Genomic DNA, 14,771 nt, shown 5'->3' with positions numbered 1-14,771 from the left:
CCCATGTATTCCAGCCTACACTGGTTCCTCGATACGTTGGACAAACTCAGGGCTGATGGATCTCTTGGTCGACTAACAAGTGACACGTAGAAATAAATATTTCACCGAAGAACATTGCCCATCTCATATAGAACTGGTTACCAATGACTTTAAAGGAAACCTGTGTAATCTCGTCATGCTAACGTTACTCTGATAATCAATAACCTCCATGGACAAAACCCTCAAACCCGAAACCAAACAGGAAAGTAGCCAACCCCTTAATCCATAAAGATCCCCAATGGTATGCCAAACCCAACCACATAATTCGGCATATCCACCACCTCCGTCAGCTTCAAGCTGCCCACCACACTAGCCAGCATATACGCCTCATCCCGCTCCATGCCCTTCTCGGCCACGAGCCAAGCCAGCACGCCGCGGACTGCCTTCCTCGTAGCCTCGCGCATATCCGCATCGACGCCCAGGGCCATGAGCTCGGGCCGGGTTTCCCGGGGCGCCGTCACGATAGCGGGGCCGTTGGCGCACCAGCTCTTCGCGTTCGCGCCCTTCTCGACAGTGACGCGCAGCCGGCACCGCATGGGCGTCTCGACCGCGGTCCCGCAGATCTCGCCGTCGCCCTGCGCCGCGTGCCCGTCCCCGGCGCTGAGCAGGGCGCCGGGCACCTGGACCGGAAGATAGAGCGAGCTGCCGCGAGTAATGTGCCGCGTGTCGAGGTTGCCGCCGGTGTGCAGCATGGGGGCACCATGGGGTGGTCGCCCCCTCGGCCGGCGCAATGCCGATGGTGCCCAGGAATAGGGAGAAGGGGACGCGGATCTTACCCTTGAGGTGTTCACTGGTCGTTGGGAACTCGATGTAGCGCCTCTCGGCGGCGCCGCGGAGGTCCCACATACGTAGCGCCGGCGAACTCGTCGGCGAGAATTCCGAACCCCGGAAAGATCGCGGTCCAGCCATAGTCGGCCGTCTCCAGCTCGAGGAAGTCGATACGCAGCACGTTGCCAGTGTCTGCGCCTTCTATGTAAATCGGACCATGGCCCGGATCTGCTTGGGTGAATTCAAAGCTCGATAGGGCCTCTTCAACATTGTCCAGACGGATCTGGTTGTACTAGGTAAGCTGAGGCACTGAGATAAAGAGCTAACTATGCTGCTACCTGATTGTTGCCTCCGTCATGCAGATAAAATGAAATCTCGGCTCCGGAAGGCACAGTGAGCACCGGTGGGAGATCTCGAGACCACCTGAAGTGCTTAGTACTAGGGTGGATATGGAACGAATTTGCCATTCTATTCTCGTAAAGCCAGCACCGGTATTCTGGAAATGACACCCTGATTTCGGTCGAGATGATAGAGAGTGTGTATGTAGTGAATACCGAGGAGCTCATGAGCAACGAATCAGGCCCGAGTATACCTCTCACCTGGAAACCCCGCTTCGACGCCTTGCGGTATAGCAAACACCCGGGTTGCTGCTTTGAGTGATTGCTGTGCGAAATGAATGACTCGAGACTCGGACTCGACAATTACCTAACAGCAAAACAGCATACGGCTCAAGAGTCTACCAGTTTATAGGAGTTGGAGCTACAAACAAGTCACAGAAGCAGAAAACATGCAGGAGTTGTCTAAACGTAAAATCAATTCCTCATAACTACAGAGCGAACCAAATGGACGACAGCTAATATAGGATCCACGCTCTGTGCCTTTATAGCTTTTCCGGTATCCACGGTCGCATCATTCCTTGTCCCCCAAGGCGTCGCATTTCCTCCCGGGCGCCTTAGGTCCAACCCGTAAATGCGAGATTTTGTCTCATAATCGTCGTGAAATGTGGTATGAGACCGATGTTTGTCAGCTTGTTGATAAGCTTCTTACAGCTTGTCGTAGTACTGTACACATTTATTAGTGAATGTTTCAACACATACAAGGAGTTTGGATGTAAACTTACGTTGCTGACGTCAGGCACATCAACCTTAAGACCCTTGCGCTTACGGATGGTGTTGACAATACCACCAACCTTGGAGGTGTTGTCGAGAGGCGAACCACCGGGAAGGACTTGCCAATGGTCGAAGACCATCTGGGGGAAGGCCTGGCCACCAGTTCCCTGTCGGAGATCGGCGTTGAAGCCGAAAGACTCCATGACGGGCAGGTAAGCCTTGATGGTGAAGAGCGGGGTACCGGGACGCTGCTCCTCAGCGAAGACGTGACCTCTGCGGCGGGTAAGGACACCATAGACACCACCCATAGCCTGCTCGGGCACTTGAATCTCGACCAGGAAGACGGGCTCCTGGAGAGCGGGCTCGGAGAGCAGAGTAGAAGCGTACAGGACGCGACGGGTGGTGGGCATGATCTGACCAGCACCACGGTGAATGGCATCAGCGTGGAGGGTGACATCCATGATGTTCCAGCGGACACCACGCATGGGCTCCTCAGCAACGGGACCCTCACGGGTGGCCCACTGGAAACCGGAGACAACGGAGTCCTTGATTTCGTTCAGGTACTGAACAGCCTTGGTCTGGTCAACCAACAGGTTAGGGCCCTGGGTATCGGGACCGAAGCACCAAATCTTGCGGGCATCGGTGACATCCCAACCGAAGTCGTCGGCCAGAGTGCGGGCACGAGTCTTGAAATCCTCACGGGGAGAGATCTTGCCAGCCTCAATAGCCAGGGCAAGCTCCTCGTCAATGGGCTCAGCCGTCATGTAGATACGGTTGTGCTTGTTGGGCGACTTGGACAGAGCGGTCATGCTAGACTTGCCAGCAATCGACTCACGGTAACCGACGACAGGGTCGGAGATGATAAGAGGAACACCAGCGTGGTCGTTCTCGAGATCGTTCAAGCAAATCTCGAGATGGAGCTCACCAGCACCGGCGACGACGTGCTCACCGGACTCGTTGGAGGAAGTTAGAACACAAGGGTCAGACTTGGAGAGACGCTTGAGACCTTCGACAAGCTTGGGAAGATCCTGGGCGTTCTTGACCTGGACGGAACGCTGGACAACAGGGGACACAGAGAACTTCATGACCTTCATGTTGTGGGCGGTCTCGCTGGTAGTGAGGGTACCAGACTTGAGCAGGAACTGATCGATACCGACCAGACCGACAATGTTACCAGCAGGCATATCGTCAATGGGGTCGACCTTGCCGCCCATCATGAGAACGGTACGCTGGATGGCCTTGATGAAAAGATCCTCCTTCTTGCCAGGGATGTAGTTGGGGCCCTGGATGCGGACCTTCAGACCGGAACGGACGGTACCGGCGAAGACACGACCGAAGGCGTAGAAACGACCCTTATCGGAGGTCGGCACCATCTTGGAGACGTACAGCATGAGGGGACCCTTGGGGTCACAGTCACGGATGGCAATGGCGGCCTCGTCATCCTGAGGACCCTCGTACAGAGTCTCGACACGGTACTTCTGGGCCGTGACGGGGGAAGGCAGATGAAGAATCATCATCTCCATCAGGGAGTCGGCGGCGGGCAGGAAAGTCTTCATGACAGCCTTGAGCAGCTGCTTGCCCTCCTTGTCCTTGTCGGCGGTCTCGAGCTTCAGGTCGAGCTTGGCAAGAAGAGTGGTAACCTCATCCTTCTTGAAGTTCATGACAGCAGAGAAGATCTTGAAGATGGGGTCCAGGATGAACTGGTTGAAGGCACGCTCAAGCTCCTTGCCCTCGTGAGAGCTCTTGGTGGTCCACTTCTTGGTGTGGGGGTTGAAGTAGTTGTCGCCCCAGAGACGCTCCATCATCTTGTTACGGTCGACACCGAACTTCTTGGCGTAACGGGTGGCGAACTGACGGACAGTGAAGGCCCAACCGTGGAGACCGGAACCGAAAGCGACGGTTCCCTTGTAGGGGTAGACCTGGAGGTCACCGAGAGACTTGTCGAGGTAAGTCGAGATGACGACGTTGACGGACTCGATGGTACGGGAGAAAGACTGGTACAAGTCCTCCTTGGAGACCTGAAGCTCGAGAAGAGCACGATCGACCTTGTTGATAATGACAACGGGCTTGATGCGCTCGGCAAGAGCCTGGCGAAGGACGGTCTCGGTCTGGACACAGACACCCTCAACGGTGTCGACGACAACCAGAGCACCATCGGTGACACGCAGGGCAGCAGTGACTTCGGAAGAGAAATCAACGTGACCAGGCGAATCGATCAGGTTGATCAAGAAGCCGTTGCCCTCGGTCTTTTGGTTCTGGATGTCCTTAATGTCCTCCTCGGAGGGGAGCTCGCCGTACAGGGAAATGGCGGTGGACTTGATGGTGATACCACGGTCCTGCTCATCTTGACGTGTGTCGGTGGCACGAGCATCTCCAGCCTTGGCAGAAGAGATAATACCGCACTTGGCCAGCAGAGAGTCGGTCAGGGTAGATTTGCCGTGATCGACGTGGGCAATAACGGACATGTTACGCACGTTGGACCTTTGATACGTTAGTAACAATCCTCATATGTTCGAGCTGGAGCCCCGGTCTGGGTCCCCACGTCGTCGTTTTCGATCCTCTGGCTTCCAGTACTTACGGCTTGTCCCTATTAGAATGTTAGCAGTCGTTCAAACAATAAAAAGAGAGGATTTACTTTCATCAACTTACGAACCTCGTCAACCGCTAGCTTTTGTTAGCATGCATTTGAAGTAGTGGTGACGGTGGTGAAGAGAATTTGGTGTTGAGGATGTCGAGCCATTAGGGAGGGGAGAATGGATATCAAGCAAGCATCCCCAAGTGAAGAACTCCCTTGGAAATGATGCCCGGCTTCTCGGAAGGCAATAGTAATTGCGTATCGAACTTACTGAAGCTGTAAAGGAACAAGAATTAGCATGGTCTCGATGAATTGGTGGTGAGGATCTGGTGTTGACGATGCCAAGCCCCGCAGGGCGGCAACCATGCACATTGCGCGATCGTAGCAACGCAGGGAATCGCCATGGCAGTGATGACGGACGTCTATGAAGACGAGGACGGATAGGCAGTGAACTTACTTGACCATCTTTGCGGTGTTTTACGGGCGAGACCCGACGAAAACCTGTGATGTGTGGTGTTGAAAGACCCGGTGGTGCGGGGTTGTGCGAGGCGAGAAATAGACCTCTTCTGTGCAAAAGTCGATCAAAGACGATCGACAAGACAGATTGAACACAGGAGAACCGAAGAAGAAGTTGATGTTTATAAGTCGCACGCAGCACCAACAGAAGGCTCCCTGCAGTGGTTATGTGAAGAGGAGGAGGGGGAGTTAAGGGAAACTGTCGCAGTCGAATAAACTGGTCGAAGTGCGGGGCTGCAGGAAAAAAAACTGAGGGGAGCTGGCCCCACCTCGTCGGGCTTGTGAAAGTTGGTGGTGCTGTTAATGGGACAACTTCATCCAAGCCCTAATTAGGTTGCGAATTGCCACTGGGTGCTCTGGACTGTCTACTGCTTATCTCACGTTCTTCCATTGGAATAATCGATGTCCCATTGAATACATTGGAAAAAGACACTGGAATCACCCGGTTATTCCGGTGATCCCAGTGTCTCGTCTGTCACAATAGCTGTCATACGCCACTAGAGTCATCGTCCTGAAAAACGAAGTTATTCAATGGGATGACTGGCTTGTCTACTGTACCTATGGAATATCTGTGGGATAACTGAAACTGGGCGGGCGAGCGGGGAGGACTCATCATCTTATCGGGCGGTGGAATTTCTAAGCAAATGCTGATTTGGTGCGCCGAGAAACACACGCAGGGGAATTGGGGGACTGTGTACTGCCACAGCCTGTCCGGGTCTGGGTCTGGACTGGTGTCTCGAGTCTGATATTGACGGCACATTTACCCACTCTGGCCACTCGTCTGACGAGAACATGTGGGATGATGCCACTCGACTTACTGGGCGGATTTTGACCGAATTGCCCTCTCCCCCAAAGCAGTAGCAAGGCTTGCTCATCCGGCGTGACTCTTTCTTAAGTCCGAGAGACTAGGAGGAAGAGCTTCGCAGCTAGGCATGGATGACAGCTTGAATAAGACCTCGACGAACTCACTAGAGGCAATGCTGCAGACACAGGCCTAAACTCAAAGAGTCCAGGAATTGGGCATGAAGTGGAAGACCATCACATACGAACTCTAACTGGAGCGCTGCTTTCTCCTTGTCCCTCATGCAGGCAGCATCTGGGAACAAGCCCCGCCACCCATTCCAGTACCAATGATCTCCCACCACACACACCACGACGATGCCCATCCCTCACCATGCTTCTTCTCCTGCAAGAGACACTCATATGTGTATCTCATATGTCTGAGTAAAGGGCAAATACAGCTCTTTTACCCAGGATCTCTAGGTTCTATCCCAGCCCAGTTGTTGCGGAGCGTGAAACAGGAAGGGCCAGCACTCTCTGGCAGCATCAAGCCATTCTTTGGGTTCTGGCGTACCACAGCCCACAAGCAGAATAAGCTTCCCGGTGGGAAAATATCCGTTCTCAGTTCGTGAATCTTACCGCAGCTATGATGTCCACTGGTCACCTACTTGCAGGTGATACATGCAGCATCAAGCTGAAGCAAACCTCGGGACATCAGTTATGCTCAGTGTTGCCCAGCTACCATAATTACCCCTCTCTTTACCCGAGCAGCACTTTCTTTTTGCTCTTGCTCCGAAGTGGGGGATAGCACCAAAAGTGTGGGCTGGAGGGGTAGTTCGGATAAGCTTATCTTATCGATAGCTACTATACTATGGACTTACTCCCAAGGATGTCGTAGGCCAGGCTGCCAGGTGTGACTTACACTGAATGGAAGATATCAGAAAGATTGATGAGCTTGTAACTTTTTTTAAATAATGGTCTGGATAATCTCGTTGTAAAATTTGAACGGTGAGATAAATCATCATTTTGTTCCCCAAGACACAAATCCGGAGAGATAGCGATCACGACTTCAACCATCATCATCCAAGGACCTGCCCTAGCAAAGACCACTTTGACCATTGAAGAGCAACGTGGTCTCTATTTTGGGCCTGAAGAAGACAGGAATAGAAAGACGATCCTCTGCAGCGATTCTCAGGATGTCCCAGCCAAAGCAAAGAACGTACCTCGACCTGGTGAAGGCATGCGATAACTATCCCCACGTCGACATTTCGCAGCGGCCCTACTCGCAAGATGACCAAACCGCGCTCTACCAGCTCCTCCTCCCTGGAGATTCTCGGTCCCATGGATTCATGCTTCCGTCCATTGTGCAGAAGATGCCGTGGACGTCGAACTTCGTCATTACCCACGACCCCTCCGGCCCGCGTAGTGTCCGCGTCCTCGACCCGTCCAATGGAGCCGATACCGCCAACGCCATCAATGCTGCTTTCAAGGAGGTGATCCAAGCAGCTTCGGATTCGAAGGTCTTTGGAAATCTGATTCGGCCACATCCGGAGGACTACAAGGTTCTGGGTGCTAATTACGACGGAAAGCGTGTTCAGCTGTTGAGAGCTGCTGCAGGGCTATTTGGAATTTGTTGCCGCGGCGCGCACATGACAGTCTATACCCGCACATCCGCCGGAGAAATCAAAGTCTGGGTTCCTCGGCGCAGTCGACATCTCAAGACGTGGCCAGGCAAGCTGGATACTACCGTAGCTGGCGGCATAAGGGCCGAGGAGTCGCCGTTTGAGTGCATCATCCACGAGGCTGATGAAGAAGCTTCGCTGCCCGAGGACTTTGTCCGCAAACATGCGCGGTCTGCAGGCGTGGTAACGTACGTCGCCGAGAGCGCAGCAGGCTCCGGAGGGGAGCTAGGTCTGGTGGTACCCGACGTGCTGTACGTCTACGACCTCGAGGTGGGGTCGGACGTTGTCCCCAAACCCCAGGACGACGAGGTGGAAGAGTTCTATTTGATGTCGGTAGAAGAAGTCAAGGAGGCGCTTCTGCGAGAAGAGTTCAAGACGAACTGCGCTTCGGTTATGATCGACTTCTTTGTTCGGCATGGCATACTTACATACGACAACGACCCCGACTTCCTGGAGATCGTTACACGACTGCATCGTAGTCTGCCAGTTCCAACTCGCTCGCTATGAAGCCAGAGCCCGACCATCGTTGATTAATCCATGATCGTAATAGGATAAGTCCCCTGTCCGTCCCTTTTACATGGCTTAGATTCTTGTTCCTTCGGTTGAATGGACTGGTCTTAGCTGCGCGGAGCTGAGCTTGTGCGAAGCATTTCAGGCCTGTCACACCAACAAGAAGACCAAGGAGGAGGCCACTGCAGTGTTCGTATCGAAGCGCTTTCCAGCGAGTCCTCACATTCAGTATTCTATTCTAGCTATGTCTGCGCAGCAGGTAGCATAAGTGAGCAACACCACACGAATAGGAGAATGCATACCGGCACTTTCTCTCATCAACAATCTCTATAACCCATACCATAAGAACACAATACCCTGCTTGGGCTATGTTTTGGGGACATGGAAACCAGCTCCAAATGCCACATTTTTGCTCTCCGTAGTTGCTCAGCACGTGGGATAACACCTTTTCCCCTCTAACTTTTATACTCGTGGGCCTGCCCCAAATATTTATATACATCTCTTCCCCCTCCCATAAATCAAGTATATAAGGCTTTAGTCGGCATCGCATATGAGAATCTGACAAGTGAATGGTCGGTTTCGCCCGGGTAGACCTTTACAATGGTTCCTAACGGTTGCAATGTAGAATTGGGGTTGCTGTCCATTGTGCCCCAAAACAGTGACTGGATATCATGAAACGACATGTAGATAGGCGCCCAGGGCCTGTGAGGAACGATTTTCGTTTCCGCAACTGGTATTTGAATGATGTACCTGTACAACTATATGTGAGCAATAATGTTTCTCAACCCCTCCGACTGCAAGCTCAAGCAGAGATTTTGGGATTTCAATAAAGGCTTCTCATTGCCGACTTACAAGGAAATAGTAGTGCACGGCGGTCTTTTTTTTTGACAAAGGAATATATCAATCAATATGGTACTTTTGGAAAAAGATGAAGTTGAGATTTGGCTTGAATATGTGCTTTAGAAGAGCTTGATCAAGAAGTAGTACAGGATCCCAATCGTCTTCTCGAACCACTGTGCCTTAGCTCTGCTTTGGCAACCAGCACAGGTCTTGATGTTGTGGGCAAGTGCTGCTGACATTGCGATGGCTGGATATGGCGTAGTGTCGAAAAGGGGCTGGTAGTCGTTGGGGATGTGCTGCACTGTCCTGGACGGAGCTTTGCTGATTCTTGGGATGTCTGCAAAATGGGAGACAGTCATGATCCCGAGCTCAACTTATATCTTCATTGCCCGAAAACAATGAAACATTGACACGTCAAAGGCGCTCCCGTTAATCAAACCGTAAAAGCCTCTCGGGCACACAAGGGAAAATAACATCTAGACCGTTCGAGGCCGCCCCGAGCCCAAACAATGGCGCTAAAGCCACAGGGTGCCGGTACGATAATACCCTTATTTTAAGCTACCTTTTCCCTACTTACATAGTTCGGACGGTATCCCGAGATCGTTTTCAGCTCCCGGGCACGATACTGCTGCTAGAGATCTGTACTAGCAGTGGCCCGGACAGGAGCTAACCACATCACTCGGCCTAATGCGACGGAGCTTCAGCTGATGTTGTGAACCCTTTACCCCCAAACATTAGAGCTACTGCAGTCTGGATGTTTACTTCGTTTGATAAGATCCAATAGATTAACAAATCTTGTGGCCTGGGTATCGTGAAGTGTTTACTGGCGATCAAGACTAGTTAGTGTTCGGCGGGCTGGGCATCGATGACAACCAGTCAGAAGCCCCAAGCGAAAGCTGCTAAATTTATCAACGAAATTATATCCTCATGAAAACGGTCATCCATTGAGGATTGCGTGAGCTGGAACTGTCGCATCACGGTGGACTTGGTCCATAGGGTGCGGACTCCTGCGGCAGCTCGACCGGACAATGCCATGAGGCCAGCCTCGAGCTGCCACGCGTACCAGCCGGATTGGGAAGCTTTGTTGCGGCGGTGCACAGCATCTCCAACCTTCTGGACGAGTCTTGCAAAAGAACTCGGCTACAGCGATGAGCTAGCTCCCGCAGGCGGCGATGTCGACGATTCTAGCGAGAAGGGGAATAAACCGTCCAATAATAAAAACACTTTCGGATGGCACCGCGCTAGTCTAATACCTAAACCTTTTTACGAGGAAACTCATATCAACAAGCACCATGATCCTCTGCCGCAACTCTTTTGAAGATACAAATCAGCCGAGTTTGACATTGGTGCTTGGGAACTATAATGTCCACGACGACTTGGCAGGGAGAGACCGGATCTTCTTATAAAGGCGTGGCTTACATGCATATGCCAAGACCGAAATAGCCCACGATCAGACATCGAACATTTTGCAACCTTGGGTCTGAATAATACCTTTTCAAAAAAGAAATTCCTTCTAAAAATATCTCGTAGTAGTTAGCGCTGCAGCATTGAGCAGACTATATGTAAGCGTAAGAAGAAATACAAGGCCGCATGTACGCTCGAACCCAATGTTTGCATCAACTCAGGCCGGGAATTCGAGCATCCGAGCACCTCTCTACCTGCTACAATATTATCCAAACCTCGGGCGTATGGTCTTATCATCACGTTAAGTGATCGCAGTGGGTTAGGAAGGAACGAACCTATTGTAAAATATGGCATTGTTCGAGATGTACACCTCCTAAATTCGCTAAGTAACTGCCTATATCATCGCAGAACTGTCTAATGCGTGCAAAATATCAAGTCAAAGACAATCAATACGTCGTTATTATCGTGGATCATGCAATCGTCCCCTTAGCCCCTCTCTGCTGTGGGCAATTGATCACCAATCATCCGGCCCAAAATGCGTTCCGTTTGCAACGCTTTTCAGGGCGCAGGCTTGCCAGTCGCAGCCCTGTTTGTAGACCTCGGTTCCCCACCACGAGAAGCCGTCCATCCAGCCGGGATAGATGAACCCGAAGAAGACGATGACGATGCCGAAAGCCAAGCCCGAGTCGAGAGCCGCACTCAGTGTCATGGTGTACTTAGACCACCAGGCGCTGGCGCGGTTCTTGATCTGGTAGTTGAAGACGTAACACACCAAGGCCCAGACGGAGAAGTTGAGGCCCGTGGCTGGAGGGATCCAGCTCAGCGACCCGAACAGGACCGGGAGGTTGATCTTGCGGACTATGCTGTTCTTTTTGTTGCGACCATAGAGCCAAAGAGGGATGGGAGCAATGGCCCCGATCAGGAAACCCCAGACTAATGGACGGTATGTCGCACCGGGGCCGAAGAACTTGGCTGGGCCTACAACGCCCCAAAGGATGGAACCGTTGAAATGAACTCGAGCTATCGGGCAAGTGAAGCCATTGATTGCGTCTGGTGTGCAGATGCCGGGGACATTCGTGAACATCCAGTTGAGAACGGCAATCTGGGTGAGTGAGGAGACAATTGTTGCCACCATCTGGACTTTGAAGAGAATCCGCGGTGGGATTTTCATATAATGGCCAAGCTTCAAATCTGCAGCGAACTTGATGCCTTGGGCCGACGAGATATACCCATACGTCACGAAGACCATGTTCGCGACAGGCCGCCCGGGAAAGACAAAGCCTGCGACGAGCTGGCAAATGAGGTAAATGCTGCTCTGCTGGTTCGTAACTGCCATTACTATGCCGATTGGGATGAAGAGTATGGAGCATATTCCGAGAGCTAGGAACAGACCATACCAGGGTAGATGAATGGGATAACTGATGACGGTGTTAGCTACTTCAAAATAAAGACCTGGGAGGTATTAAATAGTTCGGACTTACTATTCTACAACAAAGACCCCGATGGCTGTCATGGTAATCGCAGTCCATAAGTACCAGCTCAGTGGTGCATCCTTATATCTCCTCATAAGTCGGTTATGGACATCTTCTCGGCTCATGAGGGAATCAAAATTCGAACTTGATCTCCTCAGGGTTCGAGACAGCCCATTCCGTGAGATGGGTGAGAGTCCCGTATCCCCGCCAGATAGTGGCTGATAGTCGGGCTTGCTTTCTTCCTCTGCTTCTTTCAGCGATCTTTTCCATTGCGTCCAAATGTCCTTCCCATGCCAGCAAGCTGTATGTGTCAAAAGCGACGCCAGCCCTGCAAATTGCAGCCCGTAGCTGAGGACATACGTAATGGGGAGGAAGACTCGGCTGTAGCTGTCATACCCGCCGCTGTCGAATAAGAATTCCGGTGTAAGAATCCGGCTGACATTATAGATCTTGCCAGTGTTGTCAAAGACCGATGATGAGAGGATGGGCATGTACGACGAGTAGAATGTGTTCGTATAATACGCAATGGGGGCGATTATCCACATTACGATGACCAAACCGCCAACCACATTCATGGCAGCCCAAAAGGGGTCAAAAGGGGCGAGCCAATGTAGGCAATCTGAGCCCAGTCAAAAGTAACCGGGAAAAGTCCCAATCCCGACACCACACCGAATAAGTTCGACACGACCACGTTGTCTGGCGCAAACCACGTGATCACATTGAAATAACTCAATGCCGGCATGAGCAGGCCAGGGAAAAAGTAGAAGAGAAAGGCTCCGGTCCATATTATATAGAAGAACTTCCAACGACTCATGGTCCAGCCGTTGGCTGGGTTGTTCTCTTCTTTGTGTAGTGTTGTAAACATGGCGGCAGACATGAGGGTACCCGGCCATATCATCCCGCTTGGCCGCACGAGAAATCGCCGGGTGAGGCCAGCAAATGCATAGCCTAGAATCTGGGTCGACAACGTGAGTAGCAGCTGATACACGATACTGGCGTCCTGCTTATAAAACTGGGTTTGTTCCACTATGACATCGGTTGCAAAGGCGAAGCCGAAGGAGACGTTGCTGCTGACATACACGCAGCTGTGTTCCTTCTCGTTCCAACTTCCCTGAGCAAGCCAAAGACGAAACCGTTCTCCGCGACTTCTTTTCTTGGAAAGATCTGTACCCTCGCTGCCAGGCCGAAGTGCACTGGATGCGTCTGTCCTCTCGCCATCTATGAATTCTTCAGTTGGGTCAGTCCGCCGTTTTAATGCGAAGTCCCACAGTAAACCGAGAGGGTGAACAAGAAGCAATGCTATAACCGGAGTAATTGCGACACTTGGGTATCTCAAAGAAAAGAAAAGATTGGTAGAAGATCCGAGGATAGCGAATAATGTAGACAGAATCCACATGCGAGGGGTGTTTATGGATAAGGTAGTATTGTCTGTTGGGGAGACCGAGGCGCGAACTTGGGGGTACGGAGAGTTATCAGGCGGATCCTCGTCGTTTATGTCGGCTGCAAAGTCCCCATCGGAATCATGCGCATCATCCTCATCGTCGCCGCCATGCAGTGAGCTTGAGCTCGACTTCGCATCTATAATGGGTTCGCTTGACAGAGATGTTTCTGTGACCCCGAACCGGCCTTCGACACCACCAACAACAGTGGAACCCCCGATTTCCTCTGATATTCTTCTTCGTCTTGATAGAGACGATATGCTTTCGCGTGCCAAGCCATTGGACCGAGTAGTGCTCTGAGACTTGCGCCGCCGCGAAGTATCGGCTTCGGCTTCGGTCGAGCGCCTGTGGGGTATTTCTGTCAGATCATCGTCGCCGCCGTCAATTGCGTCATCCTCGACAGAATTCAGAGGTGCCGCGCCGTACGACCCGGTACCGAAGTCCGGCGACGAACGGATAAGTAGGGGAGCCTTCGACATTGGGCCTCGTCGCTCGTCTACGGCCAGACGGATCACCTCAGTCTCGCAATGAGTGTGGAGATCATAGTCGTCGTGGCCTGCGCTGCTGTCGCCATGGGACCCTCGAGAATTTGTAGGAGGCAGGATCTCGTCTAGCTCGGTGCCCGGGTCCTCAAGCAGGGCAGTGGAGGGGTCATGGGCTGATGAAGTTATAACGGCGGAAGGCGCATGGTGCGCCGTGGGGCTGGACTTGGGACGTAATGTGGGACTTTTGGGATTTCTGGGGCGGATGGGTTCTAACGGGAAGGTATCTTGCGCCGGAGTAGTGGGGATGGACGACGGTGACAGCGAATGATCATGGCTCTTCGCATGCGAATGTGGCATCAGAGAAGACTGGAAGGGAAAAAGCAAGGCACGCGAGACAAGGCTACCGAGGTGTGGTTTCCCAAAGGTGACAGGCGTTAGCAGCACACGAGGGGGATGGCGCGCGCAACCTCCGGTTGACTCGATGCCCAATGGAGAGAATGAGTCAAGCAGGTGATACGGCCGGCTGCCCTACACCCTATGGAATGGCTGTATGGAGGATGCAAAATATTGGAAGCTAGCCTAGGTAGACACAGCAGCTGGTAATACCCTGGTCGTAAGAGCAGGACACTGGATATCCCCACCTTGATGACTGCACATGTACAGATTTACTGGTTTGGAACGGCCTAGCGCAACACATGGACGTAGTATGAGAGAGCTAAGGAATGGATCGAGGCGACGATCGAGGTGTTCGATGCGAGGGATATAGCATGTATGTACGTACGCTGCAGATGTAGCAGCATATAATAATAGGTAGGTACGTGGAGTGATGCATGCAAGTGGTCTGCTGGCTTGCAGTCTGGAATTTCTCAGGTGGCCTTTGGACGTCAGCCAAACCTTAATCTGGCATGGGCTGTCGCTGCGGCAAAGGCGGCTGGCTGGCTTGTGAGGCTTCTGAATCGACACGCTAACCTGGCTAGCGGGCCCTTGGAAAGTTTCGCTGTTGATCAGATTGATAAGATCGATAGACACTGGCAGTTTTGTGCCACACGATGCATCGAGAAACGCCCGAGAGTTCGAGCCTCCTTTATTAGCCAATGTGCCCATCCTGCCATCCTCTGTTTGGCTGACATTCCACCTATCTGCATGCTCCCA

The 14,771-nt window shown here is 52.3% G+C and overlaps 4 protein-coding genes across 4 annotated transcripts; 1 reads left to right on the top strand and 3 right to left on the bottom strand.

Moving 5' to 3' along the window:
* Positions 1 to 257: 257 nt before the first annotated feature.
* Positions 258 to 948, bottom strand: PG997_008519 (uncharacterized protein; the record flags this gene model as incomplete). Its single annotated transcript, XM_066812834.1, has 2 exons — positions 258 to 681; positions 740 to 948. The coding sequence occupies 2 exons, from the start codon at positions 946 to 948 to the stop codon at positions 258 to 260; spliced, it is 633 nt and encodes a 210-aa protein (XP_066668176.1).
* Positions 949 to 1,850: 902 nt separating this feature from the next.
* Positions 1,851 to 4,956, bottom strand: PG997_008518 (elongation factor 2; the record flags this gene model as incomplete). The annotated part of the gene is made up of 3 exons (XM_066812833.1): positions 1,851 to 1,868; positions 1,928 to 4,397; positions 4,949 to 4,956. The coding sequence occupies 3 exons, from the start codon at positions 4,954 to 4,956 to the stop codon at positions 1,851 to 1,853; spliced, it is 2,496 nt and encodes an 831-aa protein (XP_066668175.1).
* Positions 4,957 to 6,983: 2,027 nt separating this feature from the next.
* Positions 6,984 to 7,976, top strand: PG997_008517 (uncharacterized protein; the record flags this gene model as incomplete). The annotated part of the gene is made up of 1 exon (XM_066812832.1): positions 6,984 to 7,976. The coding sequence occupies one exon, from the start codon at positions 6,984 to 6,986 to the stop codon at positions 7,974 to 7,976; it is 993 nt and encodes a 330-aa protein (XP_066668174.1).
* Positions 7,977 to 10,737: 2,761 nt separating this feature from the next.
* Positions 10,738 to 13,951, bottom strand: PG997_008516 (uncharacterized protein; the record flags this gene model as incomplete). The annotated part of the gene is made up of 4 exons (XM_066812831.1): positions 10,738 to 11,641; positions 11,705 to 12,314; positions 12,365 to 13,888; positions 13,933 to 13,951. The coding sequence occupies 4 exons, from the start codon at positions 13,949 to 13,951 to the stop codon at positions 10,738 to 10,740; spliced, it is 3,057 nt and encodes a 1,018-aa protein (XP_066668173.1).
* Positions 13,952 to 14,771: the final 820 nt, after the last annotated feature.

The sequence above is a fragment of the Apiospora hydei genome (assembly GCF_038363865.1).
Source record: "Apiospora hydei strain CBS 114990 chromosome Unknown utg000006l_segment0_segment0, whole genome shotgun sequence".
Classification (NCBI taxonomy): domain Eukaryota; kingdom Fungi; phylum Ascomycota; class Sordariomycetes; order Amphisphaeriales; family Apiosporaceae; genus Apiospora; species Apiospora hydei.
This window is presented reverse-complemented; position numbering and strand designations above follow the sequence as displayed.